The 20,905-nt window shown below is 46.7% G+C and overlaps 1 protein-coding gene across 1 annotated transcript in view; it reads left to right on the forward strand.

Annotated features, from left to right (window-relative positions):
- Positions 1–8,879: 8,879 nt before the first annotated feature.
- VWA5B1 (von Willebrand factor A domain containing 5B1) overlaps positions 8,880–20,905 on the forward strand; it is a 49,112-nt gene continuing 37,086 nt past the window's right edge. The window contains exons 1-7 of the mRNA XM_056865361.1: positions 8,880–9,018; positions 9,932–10,081; positions 11,819–12,041; positions 12,783–12,928; positions 13,883–14,014; positions 15,407–15,531; positions 20,222–20,398. Coding sequence (XP_056721339.1) covers positions 8,880–9,018; positions 9,932–10,081; positions 11,819–12,041; positions 12,783–12,928; positions 13,883–14,014; positions 15,407–15,531; positions 20,222–20,398 — 1,092 coding nt within the window. The remainder of the gene's footprint in view (positions 9,019–9,931; positions 10,082–11,818; positions 12,042–12,782; positions 12,929–13,882; positions 14,015–15,406; positions 15,532–20,221; positions 20,399–20,905) is intronic.

The raw sequence follows: 20,905 nt of genomic DNA on the forward strand, positions 1-20,905 counted from the left end.
GAGTCCAATTGCCAAAGTTGCCATTTTCTCCAGGTGAACTGATCTCTATCGCCTGGAGATCAGTTAGTTGTAATAGCGGGGGATCTCCAGCTAGTACTTGGAGGTTGGCAACCCTAGGCAGAAGGCCGACTCTGGAGATATTGGGTCACTTTTCCATTTCCCAGTGGTGTAAGTGCCTGGGGGAGGGAAGGCAGCATGGTATAGCCCGATCTACTCTCTCTCTCTCTCTCTCTCTCTCTCTCTCTCTCTCTCTCTCTCTCTCTCTCTCTCTCTCTCTCTCTCTCACACACACACACACACACACACACACACACACACACACACACACACACACCTACACCTGGAGGCAATGGAGAAAGCAAACCGCAGGAGAATCACTCTTTATCTTAAATTGTTTCCTTGTATCATTAAAACGTCTTCCTCTTCCTCTTCCTCCTCCTCCTCCTCCTCTTCCTCCTCCTCCTCCTCCTAAGCAATGATGCCCAAGGAAAGTTGGGATCTACATAGGGACACTATTGGGCTTCAAGGAATATCTGGAAATATTTGATTGCAATGTATGAATAGGTGTCCGATCGACCAGCATGCAAAGCTACACATGCCCTGATAAATTCCATCACAGGGCTCTTGGTGAACACTGGCCCAGAAGCACACCTGGTGCTTAAAATTGTCCACATATTTTGGAGATGCTGTCAAGTGCCACAGTTTTTGGCAAGACATCAGATCTATGATCTGCTTTACGTTACTTGTTTCATTAAAATGCTTGTCGGACGCTCTGGTTCTAATTGACAGCGACGTCCTTCTGGCCGCTTCCAGAGGGCAAAAGACTTTGGAGCCATAGAGCTGCATCGGTAGCGACAACAACCATTTCATACCATCAGAAGTTGCGCACAGTTCCGTCGGGAGATCGATGGAGCCGGTGTGACATGCCTGACCTTTGCGCAAAAGAGGGGGGAAATCACTCCCAACAACAGCGATGTTCTTGACAACTTGACTTACTTGTGGTGTGATTTCAAACTGCCCCCCCCCGCCCAGCCGACATCACTCTGCACTTTACTTACTGATTGCTGCATGTATGTAGTGATGATGTGACACTATGCTTCCTAGGGTAGCCAACTTCCAGGTGATGGCTGGAGATCTCCTGGGATTACAACTGATCTCCGGGCAACAGAGATCAGTTCATTGGGAGAAAATAGCTGCTTTGAAAGGTGGACTCTATGGCATTATAACCCATTGAAGTCTTGCCCCTCCCCAAACCCCGCCCCTCAGGCTCCCACCCCCCCAAATCTCCAGGTATTTCCCAACCCAGAGCTGGCAACCCTAATAACTGCCACCCTCCATGTGGGGCCTCCAGTTCTCCCTGAATTCCAGCTGATTTTTCAGACTCAGAGATCACTTCGCCCTGGAGAAAACTGCTGCGTTGGAGGGTGGCTCTATGGCATTATGTCCCTCCAAACTAGGGTTGCCAGATCCCTCTTCTCAACCAGCGGGAGATTTTGGGGGCGAGCCTGAAGAGGGCAGGTTTGGGGAGGGGAGGGACTTCAATGCCATAGAGTCCAGTTGCCAAAGCGGCCATTTTTCTCCAGGTGATCTGATCTCTATCGGCTGGACATCAGCTGTAATAGCAGGAGATCTCCAGCTACTACCTGGCAGTTAGCAACCCTACTCCAAACCTTTCTCCAAACCCTGTCCTCCCCTCCCCAAACCCTGACCTCCTCAGGCTCTGCCAAAAAAACCACCGGTGGCAAAGAGGGACCTGGCAACCCTAGCGATTATGTAACATCGGTATTCTACACCTTTCATTTTTTCAAAACAGGTCTTTATGCATGGCTGTTTCTCTCGCCGTCACCCCTCCGACGACTTCGGGTCTTTATTTGGATTATGCATGCCGTTTCCGGTGGTCAGAGGCTGCCTCGCTCTCCCCCTGCATTTCTCTGTGTTTCCCCGCGTTTTGCCCGCGTTTTGAGGGACCTGTTTCATCTCGAATTTCAATTCGAATTTGAAAATGACATGCATAATCCAAACAAAGGCCTGAAGTTGTTGGAGGGGGTGATGCCAAGTGAAACAGCCATGCATAAAAGGCCATTATACATAGGGTTGCCACCCTCCAGGGACTAGCTGGAGATCTCCTGCTATTGCAACTGATCTCCAGGCGATAGAGATCTGATCCCCTGGAGAAAATGGCCGCTTTGGCAATTGGACTCTATGGCATTGAAGTCCCTCCCTCTCCAAGCCCCGCCCTCCTCAGGCTCCGCCCCCAAAACCTCCCACCGGTAGTGAAGAGGGACCTGGCAACCCTAATTATACACTAGGAAAAAGCCAACTCAAAATTGGCTTCCAGAAAAACATCAGGAAAAAACCTTGGCGGGGTGGTGGTGGAAAGAAAATGAAAACTCAAGCATCAAAATTCATGTGGATATCAGGGAATAAACCAAAGCAGTATGGCGCCAGAACCGACAAAAAAAGCCATGCAGAAAATCCTAGGGTTGCCAACCTCCAGGTACCAGCAGGAGATCTCCTGCTGTTACAACTGATCTCCAGCCGATAGAGATCAGTCCACTTGGAGAAAAGGGCCACTTTGGCCATTGGACTCTATGGCATTGAAGTCCCTCCCCTCCCCAAACCCCACCCTCCACAGGCTCTGCCCAAAAACCTCCCGCCGGTAGTGAAGAGGGACCTGGCAACCCTAGAAACTCCCCAAGTTCAGCACTCTAACTACTTTGCCACCCTGGCTCAGACCACAAAGGCCTTCTCTTCTGCTCTCTTTGTTCCCTGATTGGGATTTTGTAATATATATGGCTCAGCCATAATTGTGTGAGTGAAGAATGTCCACGTCTCTGGCCTCGTTCAGAGATAAATGATAACCATAGTGGTTCCCTGGTAGATGTGTGTGGAGTGGGGGAGGGAGATGAGGAGGAGGAGGAGGAGGAAAGACAGCGAGGGAAGAGAAAGGAGTCGTGGCGCCCATGGGAAGCAGAAGCATTAAGCTGGGTGGGGGGTTCTCAGTGGCAGAAGACCTGCTTTGCAACTAGAAAGTCCCCTCCTCTGTGACCGGCATTCTTCTGTTAAAAGGGTCTCAGGCTACAAGGCCCTTCTCTGACTGACAGCCTGCGAAGCACAAAACAGATGTGCGGAGATCACGGATCTCGGTCAGCTGGTACAAGGAAAATGATGCATGCGTGAAGCCCTGAATTGAATAGAAAGGAAAGGGGGGTTGGCCCTTCCAGTGTGGTGTAGGGTTAAGAGCAGTGGTTTGGAGCGGTGGAGTCTGATCTGGAGAACTGGGTTTGATTCCCCACTCCTCCACATGAGCGGCAGAGGCTAATCTGGTGAACTGGATTTGTTTCCCCACTCCTACACACGAAGAAGCCAGCTGGGTGACCTTGGGCTAGTCACACTCTCTCAGCCCCACCTACCTCACAAGGTGTCTGTTGTGGGGAGGGGAAGGGAAGGTGATTGTAAGCCAGTTTGAGTCTCCCTTAAGTGGTAGAGAAAGTTGACATATAAAAACCAACTTTTCCTCCTCCTCCTCCTCCTCCATTCCTATTGGGACTTGGAATGTTCAGTCTGGAGAAGAGGGGGTTGAGGAGGGACAAGATTGCTTTCTTTAAGGTTTCAAGGGCTGTCACTTAGAGGAGGGCAGGCAGCTGTTCCTGTTGGCAGCAGAGGATAGGACTCACAATAATGGGCTTAAATTGCATGAGGAAAGGTACCGGCTAGATATTAGGAACAATGTTTACAGTAGGAGTTGTTCAGCAATGGAATCAGCTACGTAGGGAGGTGCTGAGCTCCCCCTCACTGGCAGTCTTTAAACAGAGGCCTGACAAGCACTTGTCAGGGATGCTCTAGGCTGATCCTGCATTAAGCAGGGGGTTGGACTAGATGGCCTGTATGACCCCTTCCAACTCTGATTCTATGATATTGTACCTAGTCATATTTCATTTTATATGCACCGATCCCGGCAATTCCAGTGGACACGGAGAACAAGAACATTTGCCCCCTCCTAAGAACGAAACAGCCTACATGACTCAGGCTAATCCGATCTCATCAGATCTCAGCAGCTACACGGGGTCAGCCCTGGTTAGCACTTGGAAGGGAGACCATCAAGGAAAAGTCCCGGCTCTCTAAGCAGAGGCAGGCAATGGCAAACCACTTCTGAATGTCTCTTGCCTTGAAAACCCTCAGGGATTGCCATGAGTTGACTGAGACATGACGGTAGTTTACATGCATGGGAGCAATGAAACCTGAACCAGGAAAACCATAAATTCCATCAGTGCCTCATGAACACACACACACACACACACACACACACACACAAAACTGCCTTATTCTGAATCAGACCCTTGGTCCATCAAAGTCAGTCTTGTCTACTCAGACCGGCAGAGGCTCTCCAGGGTCTCAGGCAGGGGTCTTTCACATCACCTACTTGCCTGGTCCCTTTAACTGGAGATGCCGGGGATTGAACCTGGGATCTTCCGCATGCCAAGCAGGTGCTCTACCACTGAGCCACAGCCTCTCCCTAGGTCAGCTGTTGCTGTTCAAGTCTGGGTGGATTCAGGAGCTGCTGGAGGTCGACTCGCAACAGATGAATTTCCTTAATATCTGTTTCCAATGCTGGGTGCAGAGCGTTTCCCATTGGTTGAGCTCTGGGCTGGTGTTTCCCTTAGCAACCTTACTCCCAGCTGTGCTTCCGTTGACATCCTTCCAGCTGTTTTTCGGCTCCCCAGTTGCTTTGCCTGCCCGTTACGCAAATCTCGGTTGGCATGCGTGTCCGGCGTTAGCATCTTACCAGTGGTTGTCGCAGGCTGAAACCCCTCCCTCATCACCTTAACTGTAGCTTTATCTTAATTCAGTGAGGTTTGTAACTGCAAGGATAAGATCTGTGTAGCATCCCTTATGCAACTGGAAGCCTCTGGGAAGCCCACGAGCTATGATTGGAATCAGTGGGCCTCCTCCGTTGTTCATTATCCCCCTCAGTAAAGCAAGTCCCGTCTACAAATGTTCCCATCACATCACATGAGACCAAGCAGTATTGTGTTAGGCTTTCCCATGTAATGGACTGGTCACACCACCGGACATCTTGTGCAAGCGGTATAGTTTTTTTTTGGGGGGGGGCTCAGGAAAATCCCACCATCAGGTTGAAGGCTATCAGGCAGGCAAGCTGGCGAGACTCAGAGCTTCAGAGGACCAAGTGAAGCCCTACTGAAACCCCAGTGGCCCCCTAGTTTGTATATGAATTGAATTGAGTTTTTATTTGCGGTCAAAGACCAATAAATACACACTATATGTAGCAATCTTACAGCATTTCAAATAAAATAGGATATAAAATCAAAATTACTGCATAGTAATTTGACAATTATCTCTTTCCTATAAACAAAACAGCCATCAGGTTTCTCCACTTTTGAAATTCAGTAGTTTAATCGCAAATTTATCTGCATCCTTGCTTTTTAATTTACATAGTACTTTAACCTCTGCAACGCAAAATTTGGCAACCTGACTTGTGGTCGGAGGGTTTTCATCCGCCAGTAGTTTTCCAAGTTTATATTTGTTAGAATAACCATATAGATTTTCCAATAGTGGGGATAATATGGTGAGTCGAAGTGGATTATAAATAGGGCATTTAAAGAAAATATGTTCTCTAGTCTCAACTTCTCCAAGATCGCATGGACAGATCCTCCTCACAAGCGGAATCTTATTATATCTACCTTCCATTACCTTCCATTACAGCAGTTTGTATATGACAAAGGGAGCATTGATTCTCAAAAGGTTATACCCTGGAAATCTTTTTTTTTAAAGTAAATTTTATTTTTCTAAACATTGAACACCATAAACATAAACACCATACAAACACAATGCAGACTATTACACCTTGATCTCGAATTTACATACCTATCTTACATAATCTATCTTAATCTATTTTACTCACAGAATAGCTGTTCTGTTCTACCTTCTTTCGTTATCAGCATTTTATCATATATATTTTTTAAAAAGAAAAAAGCAAGGGAGAAGGATGGATTAACAATTTGCCCTTGCTATTTCTTATATAATTATGTAGTTGGAACATCTTCGTATTTGATGTGACCGTAGATGTATAAGTTATTATATGAATAGTTAACTATAAATTGTTCGTTTTTTCTGTCCACTGTCTATATATATTTCTTAGCTCATTTGACTTATTCAGTGACATTTCTTAAACAATATGTTTGTGTTAGTAAATTAGATTAGAATTCTTAACACGTGTAATCATAATTAGCAATTTTAACATCTTCTATAACATTTCTGAATCTAAATATAGATGTCGTAATACAGTTTCTAAGGAGCCCTGTGGCGCAGAGTGGTAAGCTGCAGTTCTGCAGTCCAAGCTCTGCTGATGACCTGCTTTCGATCCCAACGGAAGTTGGTTTCAGGTAGCCGGCTCAAGGCTGACTCAGCCTTTCATCCTTCCGAGGTCGGTAAAATGAGTACCCAGCTTGCTGGGGGTAAAGGGAAGATGACTGGGGAAGGCACTGGCAAACCACCCTGTAAACAAAGTCTGCTTAGGAAACGTCGGGATGTGACGTCACCCCATGGGTTAGGAATGACACGGTGCTTGCACAGGGGAGCTTTACCTTTAATACAGTTTCTAATTTTTCTCACATTCTTCAAATAACCTGGAAATCTTGTTGGTCTTTAAGGTGCAACCCGACTTGAATCTTGCTCTTCAACAGCAAACCAAAACGGTTACCCACCTGAAACGATCCCCAGCGGCCCCATTGTGTCCCCAGACTCTGTTAAAAGAGTAGCTGCAATACCACATTCTGCCTGTTTGCAGTCATGGGGCTAAAGAACAGCCGAGAGCAAGCCAACAGCTCAGCATCTGCTGTCCTTCAGCGCCATCACTGCTGGTGGCCAAATGGTGGCACTACAACAGTGGTCAGGAAACAGAAGGAGCTATCCGGGTGCTGCTTGGTCCTATCAAGGTGGAATTTGCAGCAGATCTCAAGAGTGCTTGAGCAGCCAAATTTAGATTTAGAAAGGTAGCCATGGGGGTGAATTTGGGGTAGTAGGATAGGCATCAATGCAGCCTTCTAAGCCCTCTGAGATGTCAGGGGTGATCCTGGACCATACCTCCCCCATTGGGAAAGGGCTCCCCCTCCATCCCCCTTTGCAGGGGCCTCAGATCAGGAAAGGGAATTCCAGTGGACACTGAGAACTTCTACTCATATCCCTGGAATGAGCCGCCAGCATCAGCTTTTTCTTCTGGACTTATCATTCCTCGTCCTGAGCCTTACTCAGCCTTAAATTGGGAAACTGAAGCTTATAAACCCCCTAGTCGCAAGGCGCTGGCAGGGTGTAGTGGTTAAGAGCGGCGGACTCTAATCTGGTGAACCGGGTTTGTTTCCCCACTCCTCCATAGACAGCCTGCTGGGTGACCTTGGGCTAGTCACAGTTCTCTCCAGACTCTCTCAGCCACACCTGTCTCACAAGATGCTTGTGGTGGGGCAGAAAGGGAAGGCGATTTTAAGCCAGTTTGAGAGTCCTTAAAGGTAGAGAAAACTGAGGTATAAAAACCAACTCTTCTTCTTCCTTGCCTCAGGTGCCTCCCGCCAGCATGGTATAGTGGTTAAGAGCGGTGGTTTGGAATGGTGGACTCTAATCTAGAGAACTGGGTTTGATTCCCCACTTCTACACATGAAGCCAGCTGGGTGACCTTGGGCTAGTCACAGCCCCACCTACCTCCCAGGGTGTCTGTTGTGGGGAGGGGAAGGGAAGGTGATTGTAAGCCGGTTTGATTCTTCCTTAAGTGGTAGAGAAAGTCGGCATATAAAAACTCTTCTTCTTCTTCTTCTTCTTCTGCTTCTGCTTCCGCTTTGGAGAGAACAGCCCCTGTACACCATTTAGGTCTGTTACAGCAAAAATACAAGCTAGTTTTATGGAACGTTCAAGAGTAATCGCCTTTGTGGACTAAAGCCCACGTCACTCGGTGCCTGAAGTATATTCTCTGTTGGCTACCCAGGGATGGGTGGGGGTGGGGGTGGGGGTGGCGTTGCAAATGAAATGCAAGAGATCCAGTCTGTGACATTTCTAAGCAAAGCCCAACCGTAGACAGATAAGTACGCTGACATTCACCAGAGCAGTAATAGGTGATAACGCCATCTCCCGAGATTTAATTTAACACCTGTAGCGGGAGAGAGAATCCTGGATTTGTTTGCCTTCCAAATGAAACGGAATCAAAGCCTATTTACGCGTCCGAGTTCAGCCATCCATTTCATGCAGGAAATTTCTCCCTTTGAAATTCGTTTTTTTATTATTGAAGAGCGGCGACTCGCAGGTCAGCTGCAGAGTGTCCTAGGAGATTGGAATCGTCTCCAGCTGGCTTCTGAATGCTGTCATTTCTGATGCCAGATTTGTGTCTGTTTATTCTGTTATATGACGCCTGACCTGTTTGTCTGTGTAGAGAGCAGGAGGGCGTTCTTGGCGGCTGATGGCATATATCATATTGACAGATGAGCAGGTGAAGTCCTTAGGTTCTTTAATAAGGTTGTCTGGATGGATATGGGGACAGAGTTGGCATCTGGGCTCCTGGCAGGGTCCCGTTCCTGAGCTGATGCAGTGTAGTGGTTAAGAGCAGCGGACTCTAATCTGGAGAACCGGGTATGATTCCCCATTCCTGCACATGAAGCCTGCTGGGTGACCTTGAGATAGTCACAGTTCTCTCAGAACTTTCTCAGCCCCACCTGTCTCACAAGGTGTCTGTTGTGGGGAGCGGAAGAGGAGGAGATTGTAAGCCAGGCTGATTCTCCTTAAAAGTTAGAGAAAATTGGCATATAAAAACCAACTCTTCTTCTATTCTTTTTTTTTCTTTTTTTTTTAAATATATATATCCAGATACAGTCAACAGGATGCCTGGACTTATCAACCAGACAAGTAACAGCCCCCTTCCACTCACAGCTTCGGAGGTCACCTCTTGTGTCAGCGGCTATGCCTTTGGGATGACCGCCTCGCTCACCTACGGCAACTCGGAGAGCCATCCTTTTGAAGGTCAGGGGAACTTGCCCTCTTGCCTACTTCTGTGCCTTTTTGTGGGTTTGTGTCAAGAGCCAGTGTGGTATAGTGGTTAATAGTGGCTGACTCTGATCTGGAGAACTGGGTTCAATTCCCCACTTTTCCACATGAAGTCAGCTGGGTGACCTTGGGCCAGTCACAACGGTTCTCTCAGAACTCTCTCAGCCCCACCTACCTCACAAGGTGCCTGTTGGTGTAGTGGTTAGGAGTGGTGGACTCTAATCTGGAGAACCGGGTTTGATTCCCCGCTACTCCACATGAGCAGTGGACTCTAATCTGATGAACTGGGTTGGTTTCCCCAATCCTCCACATGAAACCAGCTGGTTGACCTTGGGCTAGTCACAGTTCTCTTAGAGCTCTCTGAGCCTCACCTACCCCTCGATGTGTCTGTTGTGGGGAGAGGAAGGAGATTGTAAACCGGTTTGATTCTCCTTAGAAGGAAGAGAAAATCAGCATATCAAAACCAACTCTCCTCCTCCTCCTCCTCCTCCTTCTTCTTCTTCTGGGGGGGGGAAGGTGATTGTAAGCTACTTTGAGATTCCTTAAGGTAAAAGCGGGGTATAAAAACACACTCTTTTTCCTGTTCATCATAAGCGCACATAGAGCTGCACGATCTCACAAAATTCAGTGCTGGTGTACTCAAAGCCACTGCCCGCTAAGACAGCTTCAACAACGGTCTGTACCTGGCATTTCTCGATACCATTTGCACACCCGCCCAGGAAAGCGAGTCTTGATGCCTCCCACTGGATCCCAGTAAACGGGACCCTCAAACGGTCTGGCCCTTGGCACCCGTCAGGCTCTGACGACCTCTGACACCAGGCATGTGGTTGGTCTGGTGGCCGGTATCGTCTCTGTCGGCTTTCCTGAGCGACGGCTTCCCTTTCCCCAGGCCTCTTTGTCTATCCGCTGGATGAATACACAACCGTGGTTGGCTTCGAAGCAGTCATTTCCAGTCGGGCGGTGACCGTCCAGATCAAGGACAAAGCCAAGATCGACGATTGCTACGTTGATTGCTGCAGCGGAAGGGCTCCGGGTGAAGGTGGTGAGACAAATGTTTACAAGAGCACCTTGAGGGGATGGTAACGCCGACTGCTCGGCTGGGAAGCTTCCAGGCCCATAGAGGAGGCAGGATACCAAGGGCGAAAACGCATGGTCGCTTTAGCCTCCTTTATTCCCTGTTTCAGCCAGGATTCAGCCAGGATCGAATGCATGCGTTTCGCCGAACGTGCGTTTGATCCTGGCTGAATCCTGGCTGAAACAGGGAATAAAGGAGGCTAAAGCGACCGTGCGTTTTCGCCCCAAGAATGCTAGCCCTATCTGCCTTAGGCCCAGGCAGATGGTTTTCTAAGGGATATGGAAAAGCTAGGCAACCAGGATGCACCAGCATGGTGTAGTGGTTAAGAGCGGTGGTTTGGAGTCTGATCTGGAGAACCCACTCCTCCACATGAGCGGCGGAGGCTAATCTGGTGAACTGGATTTGTTTCCCCGCTCCTACACATGAAGCCAGCTTAGGGTTGCCAGGTCCCTCTTCTCAACCGGCGGGAGTTTGGGGAGGGGAGGGACTTCAATGCCATAGAGTCCAATTGCCAAAGTGGTCATTTTTCTCCAGGTGGTCTGATCTCTATCGGCTGGAGAGCAGTCGAATTAGCAGGAGATCTGCTACTACCTGGCAGTTGGCAACCCTAAGCCAGCTGGGTGACCTTGGGCAAGATAAAGCTCAGTTAGAGCTCTCACAGCCCCACCTACCTCCCAGGGTGTCTGTTGTGGGGAAGGGAAGGGAAGGGAAGCCGGTTTGAGTCTCCCTTAAGTGGAAGAGAAAGTCGGCATATAAAAACCAACGCTGCTTCTTCTTACAGGTCTTTTATGCCTGTCTGTTTCCCTCACCGCCACCCCTCCCACAACTTTGGGTCTTTGTGTTCATTATGCATGCCATTTCAGACAGTCAGAGGTCGCCTCGCTCTACCCCTGCATTTGCCCACGTTTTGCCCACTTTTTCAGAGACCTGTTTTATCTCGAATTTGAAAACGTGGGCCAAACATGGGGAACTATTCCCCATTCAACTATTTAGTACACAGTAGTGTCTATTTTGATATAACCTCTAGGTAAAGCCTGGAGTTCTCCTAGAATTACCGTTGATCTTCAAAGTTAACAATCCTGTTATGGAAGGGAACTCTGCACATGCTCTAAACCATTCATCCTGAATGAGAACTGCCTTGGAAATGGCGAAACTCACAGCGCTGATAAATCAAAAAGACAATGCACAGTTTTTGGGGGAATGGGAGGCATGGAGAACTTATTGTGAAAATGAATTTCAAATGGGAATGTTTAAAGGTTACTTGTTGATCTAATCCTTTTTATAATCTTCTTATTATCATATTAATAACGAAATGTATGTTTTAATGAAATATAAGTATAGCTTACATGAGTCTATGAAGTGATAATATCTTACTGTATAATACAATATCGGGATTAGTACTGTTATGCAAAAAAGTACACATTTTATTATTAGATGGAAGGGGGTGAAGGGGAGGTCAACAGTTGATTAATTTAAAGTATAATGTATTATCAACAATATTATTTGTCTTTTTTAAAATGTCAAAGAACTCTTTTTAATTGTTGAAATGTTGGACTAAAATATTATGGGAAATAATAATAATAATAATACAAAAAGAACTGCCTTGGATCTTGCCTGCAATATACGGTAGGTGCCAGAGGAAATCTTGCTTTGGTGTCTCACCAGCGTGGGTGGTTGTTCTTGTTGTCATTTTTAATGCAGGGCGTATTGTGCTAGATGAGGATTTGGAGAGGATAGTCTTCGTGGCCAACTTGGGCCTGGTGCCGCCTCAGGAAAGCGTGTCTATCTGCATCAGCACCTCCTCAGAGCTGCCTACCCTCCCCAGTGGGGCCGTGAGGGTCCTCCTTCCAGCTGTGTGTGTCCCCAAGGTCCCCCAGAACGTGACCAACGCTACCACCATTCTCTCTGGACATCACCTTCGACTGTAAGACTCCTGCTGGGTTTGTTGGCGCTGCAGATGGAGAGGGGGACACATATGGGATAGACTCCTCACATTGTAGGATTGCCAAGACCCCAAATACCCTCTGCCAGGGCAGGACTCACAGAAATCACACAGCAAAAAACAAGAGCAGAATGCTCCAGGTGAGTCAGACAAGGCCCTCACCTAGGGTTGCCAACCTCCAGGTACCAGCTGGAGATCTCCTGCTATTACAACTGATCTCCAGCCGATAGAGATCAGTTCACCTGGAGAAAAATGGCTGCTTTGGCAATTGGACTCTATGGTATTGAAGTCCCGCCCCTCCCAAACCCCACCCTCCTTAGGCTCCGCCCCCAAAACTCCCGCCAGTGGTGGAGAGGGACCTGGCAACCCTACAAGCAACCCTATTGGCCAATGCAGAGAAACATGATGATGTCCCATCATTAGTAAATTATGGGTTATGAGGAGAGGGAGGAGACTACAATTAGGGCAGTGGAGAGGAGGGAAATAGAGATACAAAATTCTGAAGTCCAGGCATGGGCGGTCTTAGTGATCCTGAGGTCTTACGCATACATAATGATTCCGTATGGAAGGCAAACTGTTATTATTTTACACCTGTCCTGTCCCAGGTGTACCTAGAGCAGGTGCCCCTGTTAACCTAATCAGTTGATAGGTTTGTCTTGAATTTTACCAATTGCAAGATGCAATCAGCAAAAGCGTTCTCTTGACACACTGTCTTCCCCTTAGCAGAGACAGGCACTACTGTGGCACATCGACTCCAGATCTCGACGGTAAATTCTGTTTGGCCCGGCTTTTGGAGACAGAAGCAACCAACCCCACTGAATATGAGTTCAGCTTCTACCTGGAAATCAGGGGGCCATGCTTACTTGCAGGTAAGCTGACGAAAGTGGGCAGGGAGAAGCTTTTCTCCCTCTCTCATAATACTAGAACTCGGGGCCATCTGCTGAAGCTGGAGGGTGAGAGATTCAAAACTGGTAAAAGGAAGTATTTCTTCACGCAACACATAGTTAAACTGTGGAACTCCCTGCCTCAGGATGTGGTGATGGCTACCAACTTGGAAGGTTTTAAGAGGGGAGTGAACATGTTCATGGAGGAGAGGGCTATCCATCATCCATGGCTATTAGTCAAAATGAATACTAGTGATGATATGTACATACCCATTCTTTCCATGATCAGAGGAGCATGCCGAATATATTAGGTGCTGTCTTGTTTGTGGGCTTCCTAGAGGCCCCTGGTTGGCCACTGTGTGAACAGACTGCTGAACATGATGGGCCTTGGTCTGATCCAGCATGGCTTTTCTTATGTTCTTATGAGATTTAACACAGGGCTAATCTTGGGGTTAATTCATGCCATAGTATTCCCCATTGCTTACCTCTGGCAACTTTTAGCTAGTTCACTCCGCCCCTAGTTTATTTTAGTTGGGAATTTTTTCTATCGGGCTGACGCCTGGTTTTTAGCACTGTTAATTTAATATTGTCTTATGTTTATTATGTTTATTACGTTTTATGTTTCCTATCTTTCCTTTGTGTTCCCCTCCTTCCCTCTTTCCTTGGTGCAAGACTGCAGTCATAGACCTAATAAATTATTATTATTATTGTTATTGTTATTATAGTATATTCCCCATTACTATGTCTTGGGTGTGAAAGCTGGACAATGAAGAAAGCTGAACCAAAGAGCAAAGTGGTCTAAGTGGAGGTCACAAAGTTTTGAGGAGAAGCCTCTTGGGGGTTAGAAATGCCTCATCAGAACTGTGGGACTCATCCCGCCCCTTCCACGCACTTCCGTTAGGATCTCCCCTTCTTTTTCCATTGGTTTTCCCCAACCAGGAGTCGAAAGTCCTACTCATGAAATCCGAGCCGATGCCGATCCTTCAGCCAGATCTGCCAAGAGCATTGCGATCACTCTCGCCAACAAGCATACCTTTGACCGGCCTGTGGAGATATTGATCCATCCCAGTGGTAGGTGGGCTGTACTCTCTGAGACTTTGGGGACTGGTCGGTTGGGGGTGTTCTCCTCCAACAAGGATTTGTCCTCTGCTCTCCAGGAAACATGGAGTGTTCTTGTTTCATCGTTTGAAGCATGAGGCCCATGGCATTCCCTTCCAAACTATGCACAAATCGTTGTATCTTCTAGAAACTGGATTACCTTAATATCAGTTTACTGTGTAGGGTTCCCAGCTTTGGGTTGGGAAATATCTTGAGATTTGGGGGTGGAGCCTGAGGAGGGCGGGGTTTGATACAGGGAGAGGCTTCAAATGAACACATGAAGCTGCCTTATACTGAATCAGACCCTTGGTCCATCAAAGTCAGTATTGCCTACTCAGACTGGCAGTGGCTCTCCCGGGTCTCAGGTAGAGGTCTTTCACATCACCTACTCGCCTAGTCCCTTTACCTGGAGATGCCGGGGATTGAACCTGGGACCTTCTGCATGCCAAGCAGATTCTCTACCACTGAGCCATGACTTCAGTGGGGTATAATGCCATGCCTACTAGGCCTCCTATGGTCAACACAGTGTATATATGAAGAGAAGAAGAAGAGATGATATTAAGAAATATCTGCTGGACTTCTTGAAGGAGTGCTTTTATCCAGATAAAACCATGAAAACCTGATTTTAAAAGCTGTATATATGATTCTAGGAAAGAGACAGGAAAGGTACATTCCATAAATGATCTTCAGACACGACCAGCTGCTATAAAGTTAAATCAGTTTTGAGGCCCAAAGTGTGGAGTTTGCTTTTTTTGCTGGGGGTGGTGGTGGTTTGGACTCTGCTTTTTATACTTCAGGAAATGTATTAGATAATGATATCATTTGAACAAGTAACTATTATAGGAAGTGGGAGACCTTAATTACTTCAGTTTCAGCAAATTAGACATAATTGTAGTGGTACTCCTCAGGGAACCGAAGAGATTAAAACCCCTTTTGAGTTATTAACAGGAGGTGATAGTTCAAGAAACCTGGTAAGCAAGCTGTGCAGACTCCTCCTGAATTTAAAGAATGTTCTTTGTCACTTTCTGAAGAAATGAGGGAAAGGTTTGATTTGAAGTTCAGATTTGGTCTAAGGTCACCCCTAAATTACTACTGGTTCCCTTGAGGGGAAGTTTTCCCAATTGTCCATTTCAGCAGTATCTCACACAAAGTACATTGCATGATACAATAAATTTGTGTTGCCTGTGGTGTAGCCGACTTTTAGCATGTATATTGAGGCTCATAAAAACATATGTGTTGGCTATGTGTCACAAGACTGCGGTAGCAGATTGACATGGCCACAGTTAAAAGTGTCTGTCAAGACATAAACCACTCTGTCTGCTTTCTTTTCCTTCCCCTCATTTTTGTTCTTGTCTGGCCCTCCAGAGCCTCACATGCCTCATGTTTTGATGGAAGAAGGTGACATGTCCTCCACTGAGTATGAGCAACACCTGAAGGGGCGAAGTGATTTCATTAAAGGGACAAAGAAGGACCCCAGTGCTGAGAAAAAGGTGAGGAGAGGGGAAAGTATCAGCTGAGACAATTGGAGAATCGGCAGATTGAATTTGGAAAAAGCCCTGTTGTCTCACATGAAGAAGAAGAAGGAGGAGGAGGAGGAGTTGGTTTTTATATGCCAACTTTCTTTACCACTTAAGGAAGAATCAAACCGGTTTACAATCACCTTCCCTTCCCCTCCCCACAACAGACACCCTGTGAGGTAGGTGGGGCTGAGAGTGCTCTAAGAGAGCTGTGCCTAGAACCAAGGTCAGTCAGCTGGCTTCATGTGTGAGAGTGGGAAAACCAACCCAGTTCACCAGATTAGCGTCCGCCACTCCAAACCACCGCTCTTAACCACTACACCACGCTGTCTCTCTTACAACACTTACTCCAACAAGACCATCTGCCCACCAGTGAGATCCTCTGACACAGATCCCAGCAAAAAACAGATCTTCCTTGCAGTCGGGTCATTGACTGAAAACAGATTCGAAACACTGACATTTTGCAGATGCTTACATAAGAACATAAGAAAAGCCATGCTGGATCAGACCAAGGCCCATCAAGTCCAGCAGTCTGTTCACACAGTGGCCAACCAGGTGCCTCTAGGAAGCCCCCAAACAAGACGGCTGCAGCAGCACACAGCACCTAATATATTTGGCATGCTCCTCTGATCCTGGAGAGAATAGATATGCATCATGATTAGTATCCATTTTAACTAGTAGCCATGAATACCCCTCCATGAACATGTCCACTCCCCTCTTAAAGCCTTCCAAGTTGGCAGCCATCACCATATCCTGGGGCAGGGAGTTCCACAATTTAACTATGTGTTGTGTGAAGAAATATTTCTTTTTATCTGTTTTGAATCTCTCACCCTTCAGCTTCAGCAGATGACCCTGTGTTCTAGTATTATGAGACAGGGAGAAAAGCTTCTCCCTGTCCATTCTCTCCAAACCATGCATCATTTTATAGACCTCTATCATGTCTCCCCTCAGCCGCCTTCTTTCCAAGCTAAACAGCCCTAAGCGTTTTAACTGCTCCTCTTAGGGCAGTTGCCCTAGCCCCCTTATCATTTTGGTTGCTCTTTTCTGCACCTTTTCAAGCTCTGTAATATCCTTTTTTAGGTGTGGTGACCAGAACTGTACACAGTATTCCAAGTGTGGCCTCACCATAGATTTGTACAAGGGCAGTATGATATCAGCAGTTCCTAAGGAAAGGCAGTTTTCCAAAATGGTGGTGTTATTCCTATCCATCGTATTTCAACACACACACACAGGAAGCTGCCTCATACTGAATCAGACCTTGGGTCCATCAAGATCTGTACCTACTCAAGGCGGATATGCATCTACTCAGACTGGCAGCAGCTCTCCAGGATCTCAGGTCTTTTTCATCTCCAAGGTCTCTCACATCACCTATTACCCTGATCCCTTTTAACCGGAGATGCTGGGGATTGAAACTGGGACCTTCTGCATGCAAAGCAGAGGCTCTTCCACCGAGCCACAGCCTGTCTCCAGTCTGAAAACAGATTGATTGATAGTCCCGGTCTACTGCAAATGAGTTAGAACTGCAGCCGCAGTGATGCCACGAGCTTTTCTCGCTAATTGCATTCCAGAGATTAGTAGGGGCAAGGATACCTCCTTCTCAGCTGGCATTTCAGGGGGCAAGATAATTAACCAAGGGGGCCCGTTTGGACAACGTGACTTCTGCTTCTGCCAATGGGTCACAACAGAAGCCCTGAACTGCATAGGAGGAGCCCATCTTTGTGGGGTAATGATATATTCACAATATATATTTACAATACATACTATATATATATTCATGTGTGTGTAAAGTGCCATCAAGTTGCATCCGACTTATGGCGACCCCTTATATATACAATATATTTAGAGGCCAAAGAAGATATTACGAATGGTTGTACAAATATCCAACAAAAGCTCTGGAATTCATGTAATTCAGAAGAAGTTTATCTTTCAGCAACATGGAAGATCAAAGTCGCTATTTGAAGATATAATAAGATTTTTCCACTGAGAAATGTGCTTGCATTTTCATTTTTGAACCTACAATGCATTAAGATGCTTCATCAGCAAGAGATTGGGTTTACTGCAAACAAAGATATTCTTCTCCTAAAAACATTTTATATCATTTTAAAGATATTCTTTTCTACACCCTTGACCCCTTTAAAAGCACCACAGAACCTGGGCAAAGCTTTCATACGTTAGAGCATTATGCTTCAATCATCAGCTGAACAGTGAAAGTAAGGATAGGAGGAGCCCAGCTTTGGGGGGTAATTCCCCCCTCCCAAGGAGCTGCAGCATTTTACAGAACAGCTGTGTCTGTTCGTAGAACCCCGTTGGGCCATTCTGCACAACCTTTGGCAGCAAACCCAGGTTTGCGTGCCAGTGTACAATCAACAAGGATTCGTGGCCAATCCTGCATCTTGTGACCTGCTTGATCATTTTTATTTTCATTTCTTCACAGCGTTCGTTGGCTGCCTCATTGCTCTTTTGTTGAAACGCCATTAAGCCTGGGAACGTCAGGGAATGGGAATTAATTTCTTGTCTTTGACGTGCTATGCAAATGCTTGTTAGCTAGCAGGATTATGTGGAACAAATGTCCTCAGGAATTGTGGGCCGCTAATGAGATTTTATTAGTTTATGCCGTAATTGGATAATGTGCATTAAAAACAACAACAACCAGGCATGTGTGGAGATGTTGCATCCGTTCAGCCACATGGGACTGTTCCAGATGGTTAAAGAGAGATCACATTTGATGCTGATAGGAGCCATTCTGCTATGTAGCACCAAACTGCTGTCCACATTACAGTACAGTTTCCACATACTGTCCCAATAAACCAGGGACAATCCCTATATTCTGCTACCACTCTATAGTAAACCACTATTCCGATTTTGCCTTTTGGGAGAGCTAAGTACCTGCTTACTCAAACTGTGCTCACTTGCACTGTGCATTTCCAGAGCAGAGTATGTTCCCTATGGCATATGTGCCTACTCTCTTGTGGCTTCTTAAGTGTGGAATGCTATTTCTTCTGATGTTTGGCTGGTATCCTCTTTGCCCTGCTTTACAAAACTATTTTAAAAACTCATCTTTTAACCTCTTTACCACAAGACCCAGCATGGTGTAGTGGTTAAGAGCGACGGACTCTAAACTGGTGAGCCAGGTTCAATTCCCCACTCCTCCACATGAAGCCAGCTGGGTGTCCTTGGGCTAGTCACAGTTCTCTCTGAACTCTCTCAGCCCCACCTATCACACAAGGTGTCTGTTGTGGGGAGGAGAAGGGAAGGCGATTGTAAGCCAGTCTGAGACTCCTTAAGGGTAGAGAAAAGCAGGGTATAAAAACAAACTACTTCCCCTCTTCCTCCTCCTCCTCCTCCTCCTTCTTCTTCTTCTTCCCGTTCTTTCCTGATGTTCTACTTGATGTCTGATTCCCCATTAATCATTGTAAAATCTCTAAATTTAATTTTTTATTGTATAACCCAACCAGTACACAGTTTTCTCTGTTTCCCTCCTGGCTCCCTCTTCTTTCTTTTTCTTTCTTTTTAAAAAGAAGGCAAGCCTTCAGGCAGAGTCTTCTTTCATTTGATTTCTGTGTAATGCCTAGGGTATTGCGGGGGCTTTTATTCATAAACCAATTGCAACGGTGTTTCCCTTGCCTTGGAAATGGGTTGTTGTGATTCGGCAGGAGTTCTTCACAGTTTAGCCCCTTTCCCCAGGTCTTTCAAAGAGAAATCTCTGAGTGAGGTGAGGGAAACCTCTTGACTCGAGTGCCCCTGAATGTAAATGGGTACAAATTTTTGATGTATCCGATTTTTAGCCCACCCTTTCTCTGAGGATCTCAGGCGGTGCACACAGTTCCCTCTTGGTGTAGTGGTTAAGAGCGTTGGTTTGGAGCGGTGGAGTCTGATCTGGAGAACCAGGTTTGACTCCGAGCTCCTCCACATGAGTGGCGGAGGCTAATCTGGTGAACTGGACTTGTTTCCCCACTCCTCCATATGAAGCCAGCTGGGTGATCTTGGGCAAGTCACTCTCTCTCAGCCCCACCCACCTCACAGGTGTCTGTTGTGGGAAGGGGAAGGGAAGATGATTGTAAGCCAGTTTGAGTCTCCCTTAAGTGGTAGAGAAAGTCGGCATATAAAAACCAACTCTTCCTCTTCTTGTTTATTTTATCCTTATAGCTATCCTGTGAAGTAAGATGGGGTAAGGGAGAGTGACAGGACCAATATCAGTAGTAGAGCCTCTGCATTGTATGCAGAAGGTCCCAGGTTCAATCCCCGGCATATCCAGATAAAAAGACCAGGTGATAGGTGCTGTGAAAGACCTTCACCTGAGACCTCGGAGAGCCACTCCCTGTCTGAGTAGACAATACTCACCTTCATGGACCGATGGTCTGATTCAGTATAAGCCAGCTTCATGTGTTCATGTGCCACCCAATGAACTTTGCAGCAGAGTTTACATTTGAACCCGGCTCTCCAAATCCACACGGGCTGCCCATGGTCACAAAAGGCCAGTACAATGTTTCCTTTTACCCCCACTCCACCCGCCTCTTCAACTCAGTGAATCTGGTGCGTGTTCAGTTTGTGTCACACCTATTGTGCAATTGGTGTAAGTAAGTCCATTAGGAGATTCAACGTTTTAAAGACATTTTTTTCAAAGAAAAAGACAATCATAGCCATGTCGATTTTCTCACTGCAGACGGAAATTATTCGGAAACGTCTCCACAAGGACATCCCTCATCACCCGGTCATCATGTTGAACTTCTGCCCTGACCTGAGGACTGTCCAGCCCAACCTCCGGAAAACTCAAGGAGAATTCATCTTCCTCGTGGACCGGAGCGGAAGTATGAGCGGGGTAAACATCAACCGTGTCAAGGTACTGTGCCTGGTGTTCGAATTATGGTAATTGCTTTGGTGGGTGGGAAGTGTGGGTCTGTGTGTGGTGCGTTCATTTTACTCTCCGGTTCGGGGCCATTTCATTGCGGGATTCCATGCGCCGCATAGTGGTTAGAGTGCTAAAATAGTGTTTGAGACACTGGTGATTTATGCATGGGTACTTTCACTCATGTTCACCCTGCCCCCCATCTGTCTCGGTTGTTCCTTGAAGTTATGCATGAGTTTTCCCTTCATTTGAGATGACTGCTGCCAGCCCTCACAAATCCCAGACCTTCCTGTTCCTCTGTTAACCCGATTCTTCCCTTTCCCCTGGGCTCAACCCGGGTGAAATCTCTGCGCAAAAGGCTAAGTGAGGGACATGCAAGCTTAGTTTCGCTCACAGCCCATTACAAAGCAGCATGTCCAGAGACGGGGATTCAGATACTTCCTGCTTCCTTGGAGCTCCTTCTGAGAAGAAGAAAGGCTTTTTAAAACCAAGGCTTGGATT

The sequence above is a fragment of the Euleptes europaea genome, chromosome 19 (assembly GCF_029931775.1).
Source record: "Euleptes europaea isolate rEulEur1 chromosome 19, rEulEur1.hap1, whole genome shotgun sequence".
Classification (NCBI taxonomy): Eukaryota; Metazoa; Chordata; class Lepidosauria; order Squamata; family Sphaerodactylidae; genus Euleptes; species Euleptes europaea.